A 25,679-nucleotide genomic window follows, 5' to 3' on the forward strand; every position below is an offset into this window, starting at 1 on the left:
AATTAAAATCTGGGATATACAAGCAACCAGAATTGGAAGAGATTTCCTGGCAGGTTATTGAGATAAGACAAATGAAGGGAAATTTTAAAACTGAGGCATTGACAGACCAGGTGTCAAGTAAATCAGTGAGTACAGTGGTAATTAGGGAAGTACTTCCTCAGCACTGTACTACAGAGTGACCCTGAATGATGTGATCCAATCCTGAAATGGAACTTAACCTCAGAAGATTTGGTCCAATTGAGATGTTTACAACTAATTCAACTGAGCTAGTGCAAGACTGGTGTGCAGTATTGGAGCACTTTCCACACAGAAAAAGAAAATCTTGTCTTAAAATAATGTTAAATATCTATCATTTATTGTGAATTTAATCCTCTAGTTATTGTTTAAGATCCCACACTGAATTCATATTCATTTTCTCTTTATTCAGCCAAGTGAATTCTAGTTAGCATTTCAATGATTTATCAGTCTTTAATTCATAACTTTTAGCAGTTTTTGTCAAGGAAGAAAATGTTTATTTCAGTATTCAAAGAATCACGAATAAAATATATAAAGGAATGTAATTTGTAATGTTCTTTCATATTTAAGTATCATGCGAGGTATCTTCCCTGAAAGTGGTGGCAACTGATGAGTCCTACGACACTCATTCTATCTAAATCAAGATAGTAATGCTTATTGTAAAAAAACACCAAATACACTTCACATTGCAATCATGCCTGCAAATGTATAATCATTTTTCATGAAAATGGTCATTCAATTACATAAGATTCTGCCTATCGAGACAATTTTGACTATATTATGTGCTAAGTAAGGATTTAGTTGTTTGGTAGGTAAATCATATTATGTTAATTGAAGATAATTCACAGCTTGCAATCTTGCATACAAAGAAGCCACCATCACTTATGGATTTCAGTAATTTCCGTTACTCTTTTCCGCTTTGGTGACATCTTGCATATCAGACCTATTGCTACGTTTTTGGTAAAAACGAGCTGGTGGTAATCACTTCAGCAGAATGAGATTGAATAATGACTTACTTTATTTCATTAAATCTTTGTTTTGTATTTTAGAAACACTACGATCACTTTCAAAGTGGACTTTTTTTTGTTCTATTTGTGTTCTTGTAAAAAGCGTGTGATTTATGTTTTTCTTGTGAATGCTGCTTATATGATGCTGTGTGTCTGCGATGCTGCTGCAAACAAGTTTTTCATTGCATCTGTGCATACATGTACTTGTGCATATGACAATAAACTCGACTTTGACTTTAGAATTTTTGGTTTCAAGTATATATATATATTGTGGGGAAATAATATTGTCACAGACAGGAAATTCTCCAGCTGTATGGTGACAAGTTAACTTGGGAGTTTTCATTAAAAAATATGAACATAGGAATTTTGAATTGACTAGCCAATGCAAAAGTGTGTCAGAAAGTACAAACAGAAAATAAGCTTCTGTAGACAAAGCATACATCTACATGCAAAGTTTCTATAAATAGATATGAGAGACAGGCTGGCATGAATAAAATCATATTACACTTTGAATATCAATGGTTAACTAAAAGCATCAAGGAAATTTAATTCATTTAGCAAAATGCCATGTACTGATCAAGAGGTATTTGAATCAAATTTAGTGATCATCACCAGCTTCTTTCTTACTGTAAAGATGCACAAAGATCCATTGTACAGGGTGCCAGAGGTTGAAAACAGTAACAAGGAAATGAACAAAAATAAAAGACAGGAAATAGTAGCAGAGTTTTAAAAGACAAGATTTTAAGATAAGAAAGAGTAATGGATGAAGTGCAGCTTGTATCCAAACTTATTTCTTCTCTAGATATAGCTGATGTCCTTGTTCATTTATTCTGGTTGCATGAAACACAATACGGGAGGGTGAACGTGGAGAGGAACTGGAAGGCAGAGTGGTGTGATTGATGAGGATGGTAGGGGCTTAAGAAATGTCACATAATACAAGTGTGCAATACCTAATGCGTCACAACAAAGTGACACTGCTCAGCCTACAGAAACAGAATGGGGCTCACTCAGAAGATGAATTAATATATTACAATTCTGCCTCATTCTGGATAAACACCACTTTTAAAAAAACACACTCCACTGTTATAATTAAATTTGGTCCACAATAGTGCTGTTAAATGTTGTGACCCAAATTCCTTGGATGGTTTTGTTTTGACATAAACCTTTAGTAGTTTAGCTTTCAGCCCCTGAAGTATCCATTGGGCCATGTTTCAGCCTTCCTTGCATTTGCCCAAAGTGGAATCAGACAGCAAAACATTGAACTAGCATTCCAGCACGTGGGAGGTGACACTAGAGGCGTGGACAGTGTTTAACCCCTGAGCCTCATTTCCATTTGGACCATAGCCTAAATGGCAGGGATTGTTGGGTGGATAGAGGAAGAGAGGAGGATTTAGGGTGGCAGGAGACCACCAGTAGGGCCTCAAGGAAAGGATTCTGAGCATTCATGCTAAAGGATGGTTGGGAAGAAACTCGAATAAAATAGGTTAACAAGGAGGAGGACACCTGATGCTCCTGCCTCACATGAAAACTACAGTCATTTCTAAAAAAACTTCCTGTGCATTCAAGTCTTGCTCCACTGTGTTTTTCTAGTGATCCAGCACTCAGCATAACCTAGGGTTAAATTCACAGGTAAATGCACCTTGGGATCCTTCTGCATATTTATACTGGCTCAGAACTATCATGTATCTTGACAATGTAACAGAAAGAGCAAGGTTATATTCTGTTCAACTACACCACTCCATCTTTTCAACTGTTAAATTGCCCTGTTGTCATCAGGTAAAAGTGTTAAAATTGTAATATTTTGTATAGATTAATGCTACCATCAAAATCAAGACAAAGCATTGTTTGCCAAGAGCTCGTGATACAATTTTGTCCATTAAAAGGTTCTATCTAGAAATGGACATCATTTCAAAGAGGTATTTTAGCGTTCCTGGATATGTAACTTCTAATGCAATGGCATGACCATGATCATGGCTGTAACTTTGAAAACAACATGAAAAACTACCACAAACACCCATTTCAAGCAATCAATGTAGACAGTTACCAGTAACGGTCATACATTTAATTTCATTATATTATATTTTTAAAAGTTTAGAAAATGTAAGTGTGGCCCAGCACTTTTCCCAAAAAATCTTAAATATCTAAAGAAAAGTTAGGAAACATTATTTCCATTATTCAAATTTGACAATAAAAAAAAGACCTCCACCACCTGGGTGAAGTGAGCAAATACACTGCTTGGCCAAGACCAGCTTTGACAATCCAGCATAGCACTTGGTTTATGGTTTGTAAATCTTGCATACAATTGCCACACCCAGCATAGCAACCACAAAGATTCCAAACAGCCATTTCAAGATGACATTCTCAATAGAAAGGGCAGTGGTCTGTAAAACAACAAGAAAAGAGAACTCAAATTAACAAACCATATGTTACAAACTGCATCTACTCTGTTATTGGGTTTCCTTTCTAGCAGGGGTTTAATAAGAGAATGGTTTACACTTCCTCTATTTCAGTGGTAGATGCTAGAGGTTTCCCACAAAACTGCTGCTATTTATCTGTACAAATGCCAGCAAGTTCAGGACTTTGGCATATGCATATCCATAAAGAAGTCCTGAACTTGCTTACATATTCTTGCTGGCAAAATTTGCACTACGTTCTGCTATTGTACTCTGCTTGGAGTCCAGCAATGGAGCATATCATCTAGTAATTACACTGAGGAATTCTGCCCATGAGCTGTAAGCATTTCCTCTGAGGCAGGCAGGTAAGAACAAGCCAAGTTACATACTTTTTAATTATTTGTGGTTGCTCTGAAGCCTTTCGTTATTTGAATTTAAGTAAATACAATTTCATGTGCACATCCAAACGACAGAAATACCAATGTAAACAAAATCAACCCTCAATAGCTGCCATCTATAAACACCTCAGAGCAACTGTGTGGTAACCATTGGAGAGGCAAGGCAAAATTAATCAAATGAGCAAACCCAAGAATGTCAAGTGAACGTGCCCACAATTTGCACTACTAATATTATACTTATATCAATAAAGGGCTGGATCAAGCTGCTGTTCATCTGGTGGTTCAAAACAGATGGTAGCACTTCGGATTTCTTGCTGGAGTCAGCACTGAATGCAAGGGTGGAGCACAAATGTCCCGAGTTGATCGGCACAACGCACTTTACATCTACCCCTTAATTTTACAAGGGTAGCTGATGTACGTACTGCAATCTTGTTCATTTGAGTGGAAACATTGACCTTGATTAGAAAGTCAATTGTTTCATCCAAAGACACTTAAAAGGTTCAAAGGCCATTAACAGCAACAAGCTGCCAAAAGTCCATCAAGGTAGTCTGGGACATGACCTCTAGATCCATCAGTTGAAGGCTAGTCATTGCTCTTGACCCACTCAAGATTGCAGAATGGCGACAGACATCAAGCCGCAAACTCAACTGTCCAAAAAGTAGGTACAACCATGGCAATGGCATTAGCAATAAGCTTAGAAGGCCAGTACATTGCTAAAACAGTAGTGTCCTCTTTGCAAGTGTTGGAGGTTGTATTTTGATGAAATAATTCCCATGTGTCTAAATTATATTATCATGGGAATGAGATTATTTCAAATTTTCAAAGGGAATGTTGGTTGTAAAAGATAACCTAGCTAAGACATAAAAAGATCAGGTGGCAAGTCACCAGTGAGCACAATCTTGATCACCTGATGTCCCATCTATTTAAATGTCAGGTGGAAGATGCAATTTGATGGGAACTAGAATGAGATAGTGCACACTGGGGGGGGGGGGGGGGGGGGGGGGGGGAGCAAGAAATGGAAAATGCTGGCCTTTATGGTGAAGCTGAGAGACAACTACCTTTCTGGAAAATAAAGTGAGTAGCCTTTTGGCTATTTCCCTTTGAAAAGCAATAGTCCCATCTCCTGTTGCTGACATGGATATAGATATTCTGTTGACACCATTATACACCCTATATATTTCATCAAATCTAAACCTTCCTGACTCTAACATTCCCCTTATGTTTACAATTCTGTTTGGAATCGGTCCTACTTTTCCTTCAAAATTTCTCAATTAATAAACAAATGAGGCAGAAACTCAATCATACTCATAACACCCATACTTTAATGTGTACTTACCCAGCCTCCTTGCTCAGCAATCCATTGAGTGATTTGATTCTTTGCTACAATCTTTGCAATGGGTTCTGTAACTCTGCCAAAAGATTCCATGATTCCTTCCCGAAAGACATATCTCATACTCTTGTATCCAAAGCTTAGCAGGGTGATTGTTTGATGCCAGTTTATTTCATTATCAAATAATCTGTGCAGTTGAAAATTGTTATAAAAACTGTTATAATTACATATATTTACATAAATAATCATGTCACATTAATATTTGTCTTTAGTTGTGTTATGCAGTTGAGCTTTAGAAAATTGTCTTCTTACAAGGTGGTTCCATTTGCTCTAAGTTATTCCATCTTCTTTAGTAACTTATGAACTTTCCTTTACAAAGACTGGAAGTATAATGGAATAAATCAGCACCACTTGGCAGCTCCATGGAGTCTTTTAAGGCTGGTGTTGGGATTACACTATTGCCAACCTACGTTATATCAAATATTAAGAACTAAAGGACAGTGACAAAATTGCTATGTTAGATTTTTAAGACATTTATTGATCTCAAACTGTAAACTTACCTTTCAGCAACTCTGCAGAAGGACTCATATCCACGTTCAAATGTGAAAGGAAGGCGAACCTGCGCAGCTTGAAATTCTCTGTTCTTTTGATGATTGAGCTCATCTCCAATAATTGCCAGCTGATGCCCTATTTCCACTGGGGAACTGAGCAGATAACATTAAAACTCATTACCAAACAATCCAAAGATTAATTTTATACCATATCTAATAAACAAGTCTTCAGATCCTAATGACCTCAAAGCAAAATCTGTGGACAGAACACCATTTACTTTCTTCCATTTCTCCTCTTCACTGTCCTTCTCCATTCAGGCTAGAACTTTAGCACCAGAACTAAGACACTTCTGGAATACTGTTTTACTTCATAATGGTGACACATCTTTGAAATTTTGAACATTTTCAAAAGGATAAAAAGTTGAGTCTCAACTATCAATCATTAGCTCCAAACATAAGATGATGCAGATACATAGAGCTTTGTGCTCAATTCTGTGAACCCATCTCCTCTGACTCTGAGGGGCTAACACTACTAATTAAGCCAAAGCTGATAGAAATTATTATGTAAATGGTATACGAAAACATCACAGAAATTTTGTATTGAGAAACAGAACTGTACTCCATGCACGATCTCCAGGCTCTGAGAGAGAATGCATTAATGGGGCACTTTTGAAATCAGAGGAGATTCACTACTGGACAAAGTGCAGAGAAGATTCACCAGAATATTGTCTGGATTGGAGGACTTTAGTTATGGGGGGAGATTGGAAATAGGCTGGGCTTGTTTTCCCTGACGTGAAGGGCAACCTGATACAAGATTATGAGAGGCATAAGGATAGGGGTATCAAAAACAAGAGAGAATAGGTTTAAGGTGACACTTAAATAGGCAAGGCATAGAAGACTATGGTCCTAATGTGGGCAAATGGGATTAGTGTAGATGGGCAAGAAGGTTGCCATGGACATAGTGGGCCAAAGGGCCCACTTCTGGTGTTGTACAACTCTATACCTGGTAAGGTCCGCAACTGTTGGTGTGCCAGGCATCGTCACTCCATTGTTTAGATCCTCTTCTACCTCATTCTGATATTGGCAGTGGACATTATTCTGAAAAATGTCATCTGCTTCTTCCACCTTGTTCTGCTCTATATATGGGGGAGAAAAACAAACAGAATAACACGTTACACGTTAACATGGTTACTCCTACATCTCCTACAACTATTTAGAGAGAGGTTGACTGTCTATTGCTGGCACCTCGAGAAACTGGAAAACTAACATTACAATGTTATCACCACAAAAATCCTCAAAATCCATTGGCAAGATAGGTGAACCAATGTCAGAGTCCCTTTACAGGCCAATATCTACAGCTTACAGCTTTGAGCGTGTTCAACCTGCTCATGTGAGTGGGCCACATCATCCACAAACTTGACACCAGATTCCCAAAACAAGTACTTTACCCCAAGTTCTGTTACATCAAGAAATCTCCACTGATCCTATTGAGGAGACACTGATTTTCTAGGCTAGCCTATGACTCGAGGATAGTTCAATCTGCTCACATGGATCCCATGTATAGGTGATGTGCTCTGTCAGTAGCATAATCTGAAGGTGAACACCCAGCAGCGTGCAGGTGTGATGAATGGCTAGTGCCACTTAACTACCAGTTACCGCAAAATCTGGAACTTTATATTGGTGCCAGTATTCCTAATAATACGGCTACAGATGAAAAGAATTGAAAACGAGATTTATCGTACTTGATAATTTTAGAATCAGCAATTCAACTATTGCTAGCAACATCCATCTTGCAGACCAACTCCCTTCAAACAGTGCTCACCCACATTAATGATAGTTCAGCTTACATCAGAACTGATCTAACTCTATTTATCTTTCCACAGATGCTGCCTAACCTGCAGTGTATTTTCTGTTGTTATTATTGATTTACTGTTGCATTTACCCATTGTGAAGATAACAGATTAAAAAAATTAATTTGTGTGTGCTACCAGAATGAATCTTATCTAAAACTTGGCTAATAGTGAGTTTTCATAAATTTGATCCAGCTTTTTAGTTCTTAGGATATGCATGCAGGTGGAATAAAGATTAGAACATTCATCCAAGATTAATGGACAAGTTGAAATAACAAACAAAACAATGTGTTTTTAAGAAGTACAGAATTTTGAAATAATTCTGAAAATTGGAATCCACACATATAAAATCATTAATTTTAGGGTCAGAAGTTTTGAAGCTGCAAATAAAAAACCTATCTACAGGTTATTCAACAAAGTGCACCATTTTCAGGGCTTTGAGGTGAGAATCAAATCATTTAAACCTGTTTGCCAATTCAGTGATTCATGAAGATTATTCTGGAAAAGGTTGTAAAACACATCAGCCAGTAATATTATTGTAACAGCTGATGCTAGAATACCCTTCTCTTTCTCTCTGACAACAACTTCTGCCTTTCTACATTTAGCTCTGCAAGTATCTACTCCAGCTACAGTAGTCAGTTTCCCTGTGTAAAGACAGCAAACACAGACAAGCTTTACCTCAAAATTTGGACTATCATGTAAATATTCCTTTCTTTCACCATGGCATTCACTATAATTACAGACCAGACAATACTAAACTGAACAATAGAATATAAACAGACTAAGGCTTACTCAAGTTTATACATTGTACTTTCCCCTCCAAACACGTTTGCTTGAAAACAAACAGTGTCCACATTGTTAACTGCCATTTTGATAATCCTTCATTTCCATGTATTCCACTTCATCATACACATACGGGACACTCAATATTTCATTATCGTCTCAGCAGAATATTACAATTATTTGCTTGTTGAGCAACTAAGCATTTCTAGTGTTTTCCATTTTTAGTTCACACTCCAATACCGCAGCATTTTTCATTTCATTAAGATTTTTTAAAAGACAATCATGGGTAGTTTGGCAGAGAAATCTAGCCAAAATCCTCAACCAGTTTCCCAGCTGTAGCATGGCCGACTGTATCTACAATGAATGGGCTGGAGAAGGAGACCGAGAGGGAGGGGACATGGGTCTGACCTCCTTTGTTTTGACTCATGCAATTAGAAGCTTAAATGTGAGTGACAAGTCCATTGGTAAATTGGGGCATGATGCTCCATGAATGCAGTGTGCCTATACATGGAGGTTGCTGATGCTTAGCAGTGATGGCATATCGCATTATAGTAAACACTTATCAAAGATCAGGTTGACCTCGACATGAAGAGCAAATCTTAAATGGGAAGAAAACCTCATCACGCACAGGAAAGACCCATAGTTACATCAGCCACCGTCAGGGATTCTATCACTGAGAACAATTATGAAGCTTTTGGCAACAGATCCGAATCTCTCCAATGTTTGAGGTAAAGCCTTCTATTTTAAGAACTGTCATCTTAGAGAGTCAGCCACGGCAGACAATTGTGCTTTTAACCTGCAGTTACTGTGTGTAAATATGCAGATGGCCTGGCATTTTCAATTTTTTTTAAACAAAATAAACTTTATTGATAATAAAAGAAATTATATACACTAATAAAGCAGTTCAAACCTTTACATTCGTGTACAGTTCCATTCTTAGTATTACCTTTTTTTATATAAAAAACGCAGCACCAATGCCATACGTGTGGCTCCCTGGGGTGATACCCCAATCCCATATTTACAACATTTGAGGGGCTTCCTCACCTGACCCTGCCCCTCCTTCTCCTGTGGCAAAAGAACCCTAAGCTGTCGTCCTTCCCCACCGAGCCCTTGCGTTGGCTGCACCCAGCTTCAGTGCGTCCCTCAGCACGTACTCCTGCAGCCTGGAATATGCCAGTCGGCAGCATTCCCCTACGGACATCTCGCAGTGCTGGGAGACCAACAATTTTCGGGCAGACCAGAGGGCGTCTTTCACCGAGTTGATGACCTTCCAGCAGCATTTGATGTCCGTTTGTGTGTGCGACCCCAGGAACAGCCCGTAGATCAGAGAATCCTCCGCTACGCAGCTGCTGGGGATGAAACGTGACAAGGACCCTTGCATCTTTTGCCACATCCTCCTCACAAACCCACAGCCCGCAAAGAGGTGGGCGACCATCTCGTCCCCAGTGCAATCCTCCCAGGGGCAGTGCGCGCTGGGGGTGATGCCCCAACCACGCAGGATGGATCTGACTGGGAGGGCCCCTCTCACCACCAGCCAAGCAAGGTCTTGGTGCTTGTTGGTGAATTCTGGCGATGAGGCATTCTGCCAGATGGTCTGGACAGTCTGCTCCGGGAACCACCCCACAGTGTCCATCGAGTCCTTCTCCTGCAGTGTCTGCAGGATGTTCCGTGCTGACCACTTCCTGATGGACTTATGGTCCAAGGGATGGGTCTGGAAGAACTTTTCCATGAAGGATAGGTAGTGCGGCAACATCCAGCTGACTGGGACGCCGTGTGGCCACGGGGCCAGGCCCATCCTTTGCAACAGCCGTGAGAGGTAGAACCTCGGTACATAATGACACTTGGTGCCCACGTACTTGGGTTCCACACACAGCCTGATGCAGCCACAGATGAAGGTGGTCATCAGGATGAGGGCGACATTGGGGACACCTTTACCCCCATTGTTCAGGGACTTGTGCATGGTGACCCGTCGGACCCCCTCCATCTTGGATCCCCAGATGAATCGGAAAACGGCACAGATGATTTCCAAGCCGGAGGAGTGTGGAACAGGCCACACCTGCACCAAATACAGCAGCCCTGAGAGCATCTCACACCTGATGACCAAGTTCTTCCCAGTTATTGATAGGGAGTGCCGTTCCCACAGTCCCAGTTTCTGCTTCACCTTCCCAATCTGCTCCCGCCAATTTTTTTGCACGCCCCAGCCCCTCTTAACCAGATCCTCAGCACCTTCAGATAGTCAGGCCTGACGGTTAAGGAGACGTTGGATCAGCTGGGCCAGTTACCGAAGAGCATGGCCTCGCTCTTCGCGCGGTTAACCCTGGCCCCTGATGCCAACTCAAACTGGTCGCAGATGCTGATCAATCTATTAACTGACCTTGGGTCAGAGCAGAAGACGGGGACGTTGTCCATGTACAGGGAGGTTTTCACCTGGGTGCTCTCATTGCCTGGCAACGTCACCCCTCTGATGCTCTCGTCCTTCCCGATGGATTCGGCAAAGGGTTCCATACAGCACACAAACAAGACAGGGGAGAGTGGACAGCCCTGCCCGACTCCAGACTCAATGGGGAAGCTGTCTGTTTCCCACCCTTTGATTTGGACTGCGCTACGGATGTCTGTGTAAAGCAGTTGGATCCAATTCCTGATTCCCTCCCCAAAGCCCATTTTGGAGAGCACGTCCAACATGTACGTGTGTGATATCCTGTCGAAGGCCTTCTCCTGGTCCAAGCTGACCAGGCAGGTGTCCACCCCTCTGTCCTGCATGTAGGCGATGGTATCTCTGAGCAGCACAAGGCTGTCAAAGATCTTCCTGCCAGGTACAGCACAGGTTTGATCCAGGTGGATCACCTGTCCCAGAGCAGACTCGACCCTGTTGGCGATGGCCTTGGACAGGATCTTATAATCCACATTCAATAGTGAGATGGGTCTCCAATTTCTGATGTCCTCCCTCTCCCCCTTCTGCTTGTAGATGAGGGTAATGGTACCCTTCCTCATGGACTCTGACATGCTGCCAGCCCAAAGCATAGCGTTGTACACTTCCAGCAGGTCCGGGCCCATCCAGTCCCACAGAGCCGAGTACAACACTGGTAAGCCGTCGCTTCTGGGAGTTTTATTCGACTCAAAGGAATGGATGGAGCCAGTCAGCTCCTCCAGGGTCAGTGGCTGGTCCAGACTCTCCCGCTTGCTGTCATCTAAGACCTTCGTGATAGAGGACAGGAAGTTCTTGGAGGCTGTGCTGCCTGTGGCCTTCGTGTCGTACAGACTGGCATAGAAGGATCTGCAGATCCTTGATATGTCTGTCTGTGAGGATGTTACTGAGCTGTCCTCTTCCTTAAGGCTGTGGATCACAGAGCTTCCCCTGTGCACCTTTTGGAAGAAGAAACGTGAGCACGTCTCATCCAGCTCCATGGAGCAGACCCTGGATCAGAAAATAATCTTGGAGGATTCAGAGACGTGGAGCTGGGCTTGCCGGCTCTTCACCTCTCAGAGCTCCTCCCTCACATCCACCCCCCTCGACTGCAGTAGGAGGAGTTGCTACAAGTCTGTCTGGAGTTGGCACAGCTCCCTCTGACTCTGTCTTGCTTTCTGGACCCCCCTGCGGATCAAGAACCTCTTGATGTTCTCCTTTGTTGCTTCCCACCAGTGCACAGGAGAGTCAAAGAGGGGTTTCATGGTTCTCCAACCTGTGTAATCCCTCTTTAGTTCCTCAATGCTCTCTGGGGTCAGCAGCTTCACGTTCAACTTCCACGTCCCCCTGCCTGCCTTCTGGTCCTCCTGTAGGTGACAGGAGGCCTGAGGGAGACGGTGGTCAGAGAGGAACACCGGCGTGACATTGGTGGATCTGACTGTGATTGGCTCCAACACGAACAGGAAGTCGATCCGGGACCGGGCTGAGCCATCCGACCTCGACCAGGTGTGTTGCAGCTGTACTCTGCCTGCAGGGGTGCTGAAGATGTCATGCAATTTGGCATCCTTTACCATTTCCATCAGGAGTCTGGAGGTGCTGTCCAGTCTGTTGTTGGCACTGCCGGATCGTCCAGCCGCATCGATGATGCAGTTGAAGTCACCAGCCAGAACGACCGGCCGGGACATCACCAGTAGCGGTGGGAGCTGCTGGAGGACAGCCAGCCGCTCGCTCCGCACGGGCGAGGCATACACGTTAATTAACCGGAGCAGGGTGTTCCGGTACATCACATCTGCCACAAGGAGCCGCCCCGCCCCCCCCCCACCTCCCTGACCTTGGTGATTGAGAAGTTGCCCCCCCGCATCAGAATCCCTAGGCCAGAAGCGCAACAATCATTGCCCCCCGACCATACGATAGTTGTGGAGGTGTGGCAGCCCACACTCTTGTAAGAAAGTCACATCCACCTTGACCTTGCCAAGGTACTGCAAGGCATTAACACATCGCGCAGTGCACTTCACACTGCGCACGTTTAGAGATGCCAATTTTATCTCCATGGCTCTTTTGGAGTTCAGTTCCAGTTACACAGTCCATTTTCATTTGTCCTGGGCCTTCATGCCCACAGCTTTGGTGAACTGCCTCACCGATTCCGGGCTCAGGTACTGGGAGGGGTCTCCCCCTGGGTATGGGGCCACTGGTGGCGAGGCTGGTGGTGTCACTGGGGGTGGATCCGACTGTGCCCCGTTCCTTTCCCTGGTGGTTCAGTTTCTTTCCTCTCCTGGTGCTGGGTTGCATCAGATGCAGTGCTACTCCCGGTCTCCCGGAGCTGGGGGGCGACGGCCTCCGCGCTGCTCCCGGTCTCCCAGAGCTGGGGGGCAACGGGAAGAGTTGTTCCCTCGCTTGTTCCTTTCTGTTGGTTCTCTTCCACGTTCTCTCCTCCATTTTGCCGCTTCCTCTGCCTCCGTCGTCAGCTTCTGCTGTTGCTTTCACCCTCTGACGAGGAGAGGTTGCTGGTGTTCATCTGCTGCATTACTCTTTTCTTTCCGGTACCCTTGTCTTCTGTGGCCCGTTGTCTCTTGGGTGGTGTCTTTTGCGCCTTCTTCCTCTTCACAGTCTGCCACTCCTTTCCCTGTCCCTCCCCCACTCCCTCTTCCATTGACTCCTCCTCTTGGGGAGGGGGCTGGGAGTTCGTGGCTGGGGGTTGGGAGCTTGAGGCGGTCGGGCTGTCCTCACCCTCCCTGGTCTCGGTCTCTTCTGGGGCCACTGTGCTGGTGGGGGGGTGTGTCGGTGTTCCTCGGGGTGTTGTTGGTGCTGGCACCCTCTCTTATTGCCTGTGCAGAGGTACAGGCCCGTTCTGGGCAGTCCTTGTAGAGGTGGCCTGCTTCCCCGCATAGGCTGCAACATTTGCTTTCCTGACAGTCCTTTGTCTGGTGACCTTCCTGCTTGCAGTTCTTGCAGATGACTGCGCTGCACTGGGCCGCCACGTGTCCAGGTTTGCTGCAGTTGCGACACACCCTGGGTTGTCCCGTGTACACCACGTATCCACGGTTCCCTCCAATGGCGAACACAGAGGTGGGGTGGATGATGGATCCATTTGCGTCCACCCTCAGCTTGACCTTCACCTGGCGTTTGCTGGTCCAGATGCCGAACAGGTCCTTGATGTCGATGCAGCTTCCCGCTCCCTCGACGTAACGAGCCAGGAAGGTGAGGACATCCACCATGGGCACACGTGGGTTAAACATGTGCACTGTTACCACACGTTCCTTCTGGGTGGGGAGGGTGAAGAGAGGCTGTACCTTCAGCAGTGACAGCGGAGCTTCGTTCCCCTTCTCCCGAAAGTCCTGCAGCAGCTTCTACCATCCTGTCAGGTGCTTGAAGGTAACGTTGAAGTATCCGTTACCCGTGAAGTCCTGGAGGCAGTAGATATCCTTCGCCTCAAACTTGCAAGTCTCCAGTAAGACCTTTCTGATGAAGAGGTCCCGCGTGAAAGGGTTCCCTTTGCTGAGATCCTTCACCGTCATGCGGACTGTGTTGCGGATCCCTCCTCCCGAGGAGCTCGTCGCTGCTGCCATCCTGATGTGGTCGTTTGCTGAACTGAGGAGTTAGATTGGTTTCCCAGTCAGCATTAGGATCCTCCTCTGCGTCAGCAGGTTAAGCTCTCATTAGGCGGCCACTTGATCGCGAAGAGTCCTTGATGTCTTTTTTCTTCAATGTTGGCATCTGTCGAGATCCACCACGAATCGATACTACACTTGATCTTAGCCAAAAGGCCGAGAAGTGATACACATGACCCTAAGCACAGAGAGAGTGTGTTCCTCAGCAGCCTTTCTTGAAACTGGTTGAGCTGCTGACCAAGTGCCATTTCAGTGGTGGTGTCTTGGTATACAATAATGTCTGGACTACATGACCCTAAGCACAGAGAGAGTGTGTTCCTCAGCAGCCTTTCTTGAAACTGGTTGAGCTGCTGACCAAGTGCCATTTCAGTGGTGGTGTCTTGGTATACAATAATGTCTGGACTATACTGTCGCTTCTTGCAAAAGTTTTGGATGTATTCATTGGTTATGAATGAGGGAAAAGCAACATTTTCCAGCAAGTGGAATTTGATCTGGGATGGAGCTGCTCTTAGTATAGTGTTGTACCAGGAAGAAAACTGTTGTTGGAATGAGACTTGCATCCTGGTTAGAACTGCATTTGCAGTAGAGATCGTCATAATATTGCAGTTAATTTTATATTGTACAACATGTACCTTATTCTCCTAGGGGTTGAATGTATGTGTGTGTGTTAGCAGAGTTCTAACCCACAACATAGCAACAATTAGAATTCTATTTGGGATGGAATTGTGCACAGGATGAAACTCTGAGTCTTAGAGCAATACAGCACGGATACAGGCCCTTCGGCCCAACCAGTCCATGCCGACCACAGTGCCCACCCAGCTAGTCCCAATTTTGTGTGTTCGGTCCATATCCCTCTAAGCCCCACCCCTCCAAGCCCCACCCCTCCATGTACCTATCCAAATGCTTCTTAAATTATAGTATTGCATCTGCCTCAACCACTTCCTCTGGCAGCTCATTCCATATACTCACCACCCTCTGCGGCCTCTCAGGTCCTTTTTAAATCTTTCCCCTCTCATTCTAAACCTATATTCCCTAGTTTTGGACTCCCTTACCCTGAAACTTTTGGAAGAATTTCGAAAACACAAAATGTTAATTTAAAATAAAGATTAACCTTGTAAATATTAAGACAAATCCAATGAGGAACTGACTTTAAATAACCATATTTTCTTGAGCCTGAAAGAGGTTCTCCACATACACTTGCATAATTTTCCCTCCCATCTACAAAAGCGTATATATTAACATGAATCACAGAATGACAAATCAGGATGTCTCCTGTAGCAACACACACAAAGTGCTGGAGGAACTCAGCAGATCAGGCAGCATCTAGTTGGAGGGAAATAAACAGTCAACATTTTGGGTCAAGACCCTTCATCAGAACTGGAAAGGAAGAGGGCAGAAGCCAGAATAAGAAGGTCGGGAGGGGGGAGGAGCACAGGCTGGCAGGTGATAGGCAAATCCAGCTAAGAGGGGAAAGGTAGGTGGGTGGGGGAGGGAGAGATGCTGAGAGGTGATAGGTAGAAGAGGCAAAGAACTGAAGAAGGAGGAATCCAGTAGGAGAGGGCAGTGGACCATGGAATAAAGGGAAGGTGGTGGGGTACAGATGGGCAGGTCATGAGGGCAAGGGAAGGGGAAAGAGCAGGGGTCAGGGGGCCATGGGCTAGGTGTTTATCAAATGAAATTGGGACATTTTTGTATACAATTAAAAGCACTAGGCTGTCAGAAAATCAGCTCAGCATCTCCTTATTTCACATGAGAAAAAAAACAGCATGCCCAAGCTATGTTCAGGCCAGTAACAAAGCAGAGAAAAGCAACTTAATTCTTATTAAGACTTTGAAGATATTATATCTTTCTGCAAACTTCCTCATTACCTACCACATCTTGAAAGAAAAGTTGATGTTTGTAAGCTAAAAGTTTCTACTACTTCCAGTATCATATTTCACATGCACTCATATAAACTGCTAGGAGAATAAAGTACACATTGCACAACAAAATCAACTGCACTGCATAATGGGTTAGAACACCTGTTGAGTTAATCCTCCCCGCCCCTCTACAGACAAAAGAACAGTAGTCCTCAAGAGAAAATGCTTAATAAAACTATATATGCAAACAATAACCATGCATTTACAAGCCACTGACTATGTACCAACAGAAAATGAAACTGCCACATTGATTGGTATGCTATTGAACAGCTTTCCTTTGTCAACAGTTTTCAAGAATTAACCCTGCTCCTTGTTGATACTGAGTTAACAAACTCTGTTAATGCCAAGGAGTTTCACTGGCACCAGTAAAAGTCTCTATTCCTTGTGCATCAACTAACATTGTGTGTTTGGAGGCATTAACATAGATGGTTCTTTGCCAGAGGCATCCACATGCTGTTCCAAAAATAGGCTACTAGACAGCTCTCAGTAATAGTAACTGTTATTCTTTTTCCTTTAATGAAGCCCACTAATTCAGTGCCCTTCCCTCAACCATCACCATCTCAGCTGAAATCAATCAGCAGAAATCACTTCCTCCCTGAACTACTAAAGGAAGAATATCAAAGATTTTCCAACTATTTTAAAAGTACCAAGCCTGTATCAAAATGAAGCCACCACAAAGGAGCAGCTTAGCTTTCATTTCACAGACCCATTTTGTGCTAATTAATATACTAATACATAATTACACTGCTGCTTCCTGGAAAATAAAGAATGATGGAGTGATCTGATTGATGGCTCAATTAATACCATTGGTTTTCCTGGCCAGAAGTATCATTTAATAATACAGCCAAAGAGTTCCTTAGAGCAGTGTCCTAAACATCTTCAATACCTAGATCTAGGATCAGAAGTGAGGATGTGTTGCTGATGTTTGTACAATGATATACTGCATTTAAAGCTCCTCAGGTAATGAAGCAGCCTGTGCCTAAAAGCAACAAGGCCTGGACATTATTCAAACATGGGATTTTTCAAAAAATATAGCCATTTTTCAGAATAATCACCAAAGTCAGCATTTACTGTGCATCCTTAATTGGTGGCAGTGATCTGCCTTTTTGAATTACTGCAATCCTTCTAGTGAAGGTACTCCCATAGTGCAATTGGGAAGGGACTTCCAGAATTTAGATAGGGCGCTGATGAAGGAACGTCAAAATATTTCCAAGGCAGATGGAGTGTAACTTGGAGAACCTGCAGATTGTGGTGCTCCCTCCCATCTGCCTGTTGGCCTTGTCCTTCTTGGTAGTAGAGGTCATAGATTTGGGAGAGCTACTAGAGTAGCCTGGGTGAACAACCCCCAAGTAAATTCTGTAGCAATATCCTTGACCTGGGATGATCGACCTCCAACAACCACCTTTCTTTGTGTGAGGTATAACATCCGGATGGGTGCAATTCTCAAGAAACTCAACACTCTGCAGGTTGAAGCAATTTGCACATTTAGCACCCCATCCATCATTTCAAATGTCCTTCCCTCACCTGTGCACCATGGATGCAGTATATAGCATCTACAAAATGCCACACAGGAATTTATCAAGGCATTTTCGATAGCATTTTGTCATCCTGTGATCTCTACTACCAAGAAGGATAAGGGCAGCAGGCACATGCAAACATCACACCTCCAATTCACACTTATCATCAGGAATTCCAGATTTCAAATGGAGTAAATAGTTCTACCGTACTTAGACTGCTGTCACCATAAAATGTTTTCAAAAAAAATTGGTTACTATTCATTTTCATTGGTGGCTCTCTCAGGTCAATGATACTGTAATAGAGTTCTGGGTCATAGCACATGGTCATTTCTTAATTCAATAATTAGAGACTGCAAGTTATCTGTTTGGTTGATCACAGCACATTGCTGTTGGAGAATGATGTAATGTTTACCATTCACATTGAATAACATGTAATTTGATCTCATCACACATCATAGTGTTTCCATACTCTGCAAACACAATCCAAAGCCTTCACCAGCACCTCTGTATTATCTTAGTTCAATCTATACCTTCTTCCAAAGGTTACTTCTTCCATGCAGCCAAAGTAATTCCTGCTAAACACGTACAGGTATTGGCAAAGGCTAATAATCTTTTTCCATAACCAATCCATCAATCCATTTAATTTATAAACAAAAACTAAATTTATTTGAACTCTTGTAGCAACCTCGAAGTGACAGAACTATCATTTTTTTAAGCTTTGGAGGTGGCTACAGTAACCACCATAGGGAACACTACAAATCAGGATGAAGTTAGATGTGATAAGGTAACAGCTCAGTAAGACATTTTATAAATGATTTTTCCCAATAAAAGATTATTACCTGGAGGTTTCAATGAACAAAGATTGCTTTCTTTACCAATTGTCAGCTAAAGTGAACATTTTCAGTCTTCTACACAGTACTTAAGTATTCAAACATAGGCCTGGACTTTGTGATCAATAGCTAATGGTGTTAACTACTGACCATGAAGTAAGCTCCCATAAAGCTCTAGCACCCAGTGGCATAGGATTCAAATTCAAGTTTATAGGCATATGTACCCAGGGTATAAATGTCATGAAAATTCAACTTTCCCAATGTCATTTGGTGTCAGGTCACTGCAGGTGACCTAAGGCATTATAAATGAGGATTCCCAGACAACAATCCAAGCAGTAAAATGCTCTACATTGTAACTGACTTTTTAAAAAAGGTTCCCTGGATAACCAAAAGAAGAATCTGACATGCACACAACTAAGGTAGTTGAAATATTGAAAATAAACATTAAAAAATATAAACTAAATCATTATCTGAAGAGATCAAACCCCACATACACAAATTAGATCTTTTGGGGTCTGAAAGGCTGTTAAACAATAATTTTGACTTGGTACACTTTTAAAAACTCAATCACACTCCATTCAATATGATGTAATACGCTGAGGTCTATATTGTAATCAAAGCGGATTGTAAACAAAAATCTCGCCAATTTACCGATTCTGCTAATGGCACATGAAAAGGCAGATAATATTGCGAGTGGCTTACAGACTGTAATAGAATTAAACAGATATCGCATTTTTTAAAAAATCTCTTTATTTAAACTTGTTTGCAATGGTAAGGAAATTAATTCTTGCTAATAAGTAGTTATTAGAACAACAATAATACCTTAAGATCATCTATCCACAGGGGAAGGTAAATCAAAATGCATTTTCTTTTCACTGAAAATATATTGATAACATGTGTTGCACAACTTAAAAAAATCACATTGTTACGCAAGTGTACCACTTGGGTGGAAACTAACAAGTTATAAATATTGTAATCAATTAGTACTGTTTGGCTGTATCCAGGCCCATTTAGATTACATTTCCTGACAAAATGAATAATTTCACACATTATCCATTCACCACTCACTTAACTGATCTGCATCTCTTTGTAGCTTCCTTATGTCCTCTTTGCAACTTGTCATCAGCAAATTATTCCCCTATCTTTGATGCCTTCATTTATGTTATTTATACAAATTGTTATGTAAAGTTGAAACCTCTGCACTGATCCCTGTGGTACGCCACACGTTTCTTCTCAACAAGAAAAATTTCAATTTATGCCCATTCTGTTTCCTGATAACCATCCAATATTTTACTCATACCAACATGTTAGGTCCTACACTAATCACTTTAGTTTTCAGCAATACATTTTGATGCCACACCATATAAAATGCCTTCTGTAAGTGTAGGAAAAGCACATTCACCAATTTATCCAATGCAAAGCTACTCTTTCAAAAGAACAATAAATTGGTTAAATGCGATTTCACTTTCACAAAACCATGCTGAATTTGCCAGTTGATGCTGAACTTTTATCATTTTAAGCTAAATATCTGAATAGCAACTGTGCTATTATGAATTTAGTCAACCATTTCAAAGCATGGTGTTCAACACCAGGCCTGTCAGTCAGATAAAAGATGCTAGTGTCCTGCCTCTCTTTGTAAACAGAACATCACTTGTACCTGCCACTCTAATATCTACTCTTAACTGGAACACCAATCACAAAGCTGGCATGTGATTGATGGGGCCCTGCATTTCCAGCCTAAAAATATAAAGCCCTATCCCAGGAGGTGCTTTGACAGCAAGCTAAACACACCTCTAAGCTTACTGATTGTCAAAACTGTCAAAAGACTTTGTATGTTCAGGAATCTCTCTAGGATTCAAACACTACTCAAAATTAAGAAGCTAAATATTAAAATCTAAAATTTTAAACATTCATAAAATATATTGAAAATAATTAAAATACTAGAAAACATTGAATCAGTTCAAGTTAAATCTATGTAAACTACCCATCTTCCTCAAAGCCATTCCTCTCTACTGAAATGAATGGAATCATGGACTCAGCAGGCAGGTTTCAGTCCAGAGTAACAGCTAGGAAACTGCAGGAAGCTGGTGCTCTTCTGTTGGTCTCCAATGTTGGAATGCAGTCAGAATTACAGTGACAATGACCTCTCAGGAAGTTTGGCTTTGCATATTTTTGTTAGTAGCCTTCCGGAACGTTTCAGATTATCTGATTCTCTCCTAAAAAACGCAGCATTGCACTAACAAAGATGTACCACGTCTTATGATGAACTAAACCTCTCATCAGCCAGCTTGCAATTTCCACATAGTCAGAACCTTTTGCGATTCAGCTTTGCATTTTTCAACAATATCTCCAAATAATCACCTGAAATCAGCAAGAATAGATTAAGAGTGATAATCTCAATTTTCTTAACCCTACCCACAAAATCCTTGTGGGTAGAGTTAAGAAACTGCATGGATAAAAAGACCCTGGTGGGAATTATATACAGGCCTTCGAATAGTAGCCAGGATGTGGGGTACATATTACAACAGGAGATTTAAAAAAAAAGGCATGTAAAAAGGGCAATGTTATGGTGGTCATGGAGGATTTCAACATACAGGTAGACTGGGAAAATCAGGTTGGTACTGGATCCCAAGAGAAGGAATTTGTAGAATGCCTACGAGATGGCTTTTTACAGCAGCTTGTGGTCAAGGCCAGTAGGGAAAAGATATCTTTATTAGTCACATGTACATCGAAACACACAGTGAAATACACCTTTTGTGCAGTGTTCTGTGGGCAGCCCAGTGTCGCCACGCTTCCGGCGCCAACATAGCATGCCCACAGCTTCCTAACCTGTACGTCTTTGGAATGTCAGAGGAAACCGGAGCACCATTTGGTGTTGCTCAATGAACCAGATTTGATTAGGGAGCTTAAGGTAAAGGAACCCTTAGGAAGCAGTGATCATAAGAAGATAGAATTCACACTGCAGTTTGAGAGGTAGAAGCTAAAATCGGATGTAATGCAATTACAGTTGAGTAAAGGTAACTACAGAGGCATGAGAGAGGAGCTGGCCAAAGTTGATTGGAAGGGAACCCTAGCAGGGATGATGGTAGAGCAGCAATGGCAGGAGTCTCTGGGAGTAATCTGGAAGACGCAGGATCATTTCATCCCAAAGAAGAAGCATTCTAAAGGGAGGATGAGACAACTATGGCTGACAAGGGAAGTCAAAGACATCATAAAAGCAGAAGAGAGGGCATACAATATTGTAAAAATTAGTGGGAAGCTAGAGGATTGGGAAGCTTTTAAAAACCAACAGAAGGCAACTAAAAAAGCAATAAGGGGAGAAAAGATGAAATATGAAGGTAAGCTAGCCAATAATATAAAAGAGAATACCAGAAGTTTTCTCAAATATATGAAGAGTACAAGAGACGCAAGAGTGGACATTGGACCGCTGGAAGATGACACTGGAGAGATAGTAATGGGGAACAAAGAAAAGGCAGACGAACTGAATATGTATTTTACGTCAGTCTTCACAGTGGAAGATACCAGCAACGTGCCAGAAATTTGAGAGTCAGGATGCAGAAGTGAGCGTAGTCACTATTACTAAGGAGAAGGTGCTTGGGAAGCTGAAAGGTCTGAAGGTGGATAAGTCACCTGGACTGAATGGACAACACCCCAGGGTTCTGAAAGAGGTAGCTAAAAATATTGTGGAGGCATTAGTGGTGATCTTTCAAGAATCACTAGAGTCAGGTATGGTTCCAGAGGACTGGAAAATTGCAAATGTCATTCCACTCTTTAAGAAGGGAGGGAGGCAAAAGACAGGAAATTATAGACTGGTTAACCTGACTTCAGTGGTTGGTAAGATTTTAGAGATTATTATTATGGATGAGGTTTCAGGTACTTGGAAGCTCATGATAAAATAGGCAGAAGTCAGTATGGTTTCCTTAAGGGGAGATCTTGCCTGACAAATCTGTTGGAATTCATTGAGGATTTAACAGGCAGGATGGACAGAGTCAGTGGACATTGTTTACCTGGATCTTCAGAAGGCCTTTGACAAGGTGCCAAACATGAGGCTGCTAAATCAGATAGGGGCCCATGGTATTACAGGAAAGGTACTAGCATGGATAGAAGATTGGCTGACTGGCAGAAGGCAAAGAGTGGGTATAAAGGGGGCCTCTTCTGATTGGCTGCCGGTGACTAGTGGTGTTCCACAGGGGTCGGTGTTGGGTCCGCTACTTTTCACGTTATATGTTAATGATCTGGATGAGGGAATTGATGGCTTTGTGGCCAAGTTTGCAGATGATACAAAGATGGGTGGAGGGGCAGGTAGTGTTGAGGAAGCAGGGAGTCTGCAGAAGGACTTGGACAGGTTGGGAGAATGGACAAAGACGTGGCAGATGGAATACAGTGTAGGGAAGTGTATGGTCATGCACTTTGGTTGAAGGAATAAAGGCGTAGACTATTTTCTAAATGGGGAGTGAATTCAGAAATCAGATGTGCAAAGGGACTTGGGAATCCTAGTGCAGGATTCCCTAAAGGTTAACTTGCAGGTTGAGTCAGTAGTAAGGAAAGCAAATGCAATGTTAGCATTCATTTCAAGGGGACTAGAATATAAAAGCAAGGATGTAATGCTGAGGCTTTATAAGGCATTGGTCAGACCACATTTGGAGTATCGTGAGCAGTTTTGGGCCCCATATCTAAGGAAGGACGTGCTGGCATTGGAGAGGGTCCAGAGGAAGTTTACAAGAATGATCCCGGGAATGAAAGGGTTGACATACAAGGAGTGTTTGATGGCTCTGGGTCTGTACTCACTGGAGTTTAGAAGAATGAAGGGGGTGAGGGGGGGCGGGATCTCATTGAAACCTACTGAATATTGAAAGGTCTGGATAGAGTGGATGTGGAGAGAATGTTTTCAGTAGTGGGAGAGTCTAGGACCAGAGGGCAACTTCAGAATAGAACATTTCTTTAGAACAGAGACGAGGAGGAATTTCTTTAGACAGAGGGTGGTGAATCTGTAGAAATTCATTGCCACAGACAACTGTGATGGCCAAATCATTGGGTATATTTAAAGCAGAGGTTGATAGGTTCTTGATTAGTTAAGGGCATCAAAGGTTATGGGGAGAAGGCAGGAGAATGCAGTTGGAAGGGAAAAATAAATCAGCCATGATCGAATGGTGGGGCAGACTCGAAGGGCCAAATGGCCTAATTCTGCTCCTGTGTCTTATTGTCTTATTTTCTGTGGAGCAAATCCACCACTTTGCTCAGCAAGAAATGAAACACTTTAGTGGATTGTTAGCATGCCTGTTGTCACAGCAGTTTCTGGGGTGTCATAAGTGAAACACAGGAAAAGATCTCCAGCTTGTTCAAGAAGTCAAAGAAAATATGTAAAAGCTTTTTTTTCCCCTTTATTCATTCATGGGATGTGAATGCTGCTGGCAATGCCAATGTTTATTGTTGATCCCTAATTGACCCTGAACTGAGGGCACAGTTAAGAGTCAACCACAGTGGTGTGTCTGTAGATACAGGCCATATTGCAGACTTCCTTCTCAAAGAACATTAGTGAACCCACTAGGTTTTAATGCTATTCCTGTAGTTTCACATTTATCGTGATATAGACGAGCATTTTTTTAAATTTCAGATTTTATTTAAGTTGTTTGAATTTAAACTTCCCAGCTGCTGTGATAGGATTCAACCTCATAACACTGAATTAAAAGTCCAGAACTCTGGATGGTAGACCAGTAACTTAACCACTACACCATCATATCACATTGTCTTCATGGATCACTGCGACTGGTTAGAGCAACAACAGAATGAAAAGTCTTTCAAACACTGCAAGTTCAAAGGGAGTTAAAGGCAAATTAAGACTGACAAATTGTTCCTTTTACTCTCTCTTCCTTGGTCACTTCTGGGGACCCTGTTTGTAATGATGTTCTTGGACATAGTGTTGAAGCTGTTTTTGGGGATTTCCATGGGATAAGGAGAGATGGTTGCACCTGGCAGGAAGGTTTCTCTCATTTGGCTCCTGCAGTGTCACAAGAAACATCTTTTATATGTTGTATCCAGGGAGGGGTCCGGGGAAAACTCCCAGCCTGTTCTTAGGAAAAGGAGCACCATCACTCCCCAAAGTAAATGCCCGAGCCCACCCTTAGAACCTGCAAATTTACTACAGTTCTGCCAGTTCATTTTAGATTAGCTAAACTCCAATTGTAGCACTGAGCATATTTTATGGTTCATAACACTTCAGTCAATAAATTAGTTAGAACATGTTCATGAAGTTTATGTGTAAGTTAACAGGATCAGGGTTTAGGAGAACTGCTATGCACTACTTCAGGTGAATAAAAACTCTGAAAATTCAGACTTTTCCAAAGTCTGCTTTGAAAGTCCTAAAAGACAGTTCCTTCATGGTCAGGCAGCCAACTGGCCAAGATGAAAACAGAACAAATCAATGTGGAGTACAAAGGGAGGGGAAGGCAAATTTATATTGTCTTAATAAGTAAAATTCAAGTTAGTTTGTAAAGAAGTGAATGTTAGAAAATCAATGATGAAATACTGGTATGATTAAAAACTCAATTATTCATTTAAAACAAAATATCACCAGTGATAATTCCCTGCATTTCATTAAGAATACTAATAGTTGTGGGTTGCTAGCAACTTCAACTGAAGCTAGACATTCTAAATTAACATTTGTCTTCAAGTACCTAATTAAAAAGGTGTCTTGTTACATACATTTAAATTAAAACATGTTTCATGATTGATTGGTACTCTGAAAAAATAGGGATCATCAGTCTGGCACACTATACAAAAATATTGTACATAACTAATTTAAAGAAATGACTGTGCCCATTTGACTGCCAGACCTCATGGTGGCTCACCATGAGAAACACTGACAATGGCCAGGAATGTGGCATTACCTGCTTCCTATCTGCAGCGGCATAATGGCATGAAGCTACAGAAAGAGAAAAACGGTTATGCACTCAAATATATCGCATGAAATAAAAAAATAATGAAATTGAAGATTTATGACTCTACCTCAAAATAAATTATACCCTGTTGGCTGAAAATCTATGGTTAATAACCAGGCAGTGTAAACATATGTAT

At 42.2% G+C, this 25,679-nt stretch overlaps 1 protein-coding gene and 1 pseudogene across 3 annotated transcripts in view; both read right to left on the bottom strand.

Moving 5' to 3' along the window:
• Nucleotides 1-3,039: 3,039 nt before the first annotated feature.
• Nucleotides 3,040-25,679, bottom strand: part of LOC127578361 (bcl-2 homologous antagonist/killer-like) — an 81,561-nt gene continuing 58,921 nt past the window's right edge. For all 3 annotated transcript variants that reach the window (XM_052030303.1, XM_052030302.1, XM_052030300.1), the window contains 4 exons: nucleotides 6,698-6,830; nucleotides 5,704-5,847; nucleotides 5,150-5,330; nucleotides 3,040-3,403 (listed from right to left, as the gene is read on the bottom strand). In XM_052030303.1, coding sequence (XP_051886263.1) covers nucleotides 3,299-3,403; nucleotides 5,150-5,330; nucleotides 5,704-5,847; nucleotides 6,698-6,830 — 563 coding nt within the window. In that variant the 3' untranslated portion in view covers nucleotides 3,040-3,298. The remainder of the gene's footprint in view (nucleotides 3,404-5,149; nucleotides 5,331-5,703; nucleotides 5,848-6,697; nucleotides 6,831-25,679) is intronic.
• Nucleotides 14,306-14,507, bottom strand: LOC127578660 (uncharacterized; annotated as a pseudogene).

This window comes from Pristis pectinata, chromosome 15, assembly GCF_009764475.1.
Source record: "Pristis pectinata isolate sPriPec2 chromosome 15, sPriPec2.1.pri, whole genome shotgun sequence".
NCBI classification, from domain to species: Eukaryota; Metazoa; Chordata; class Chondrichthyes; order Rhinopristiformes; family Pristidae; genus Pristis; species Pristis pectinata.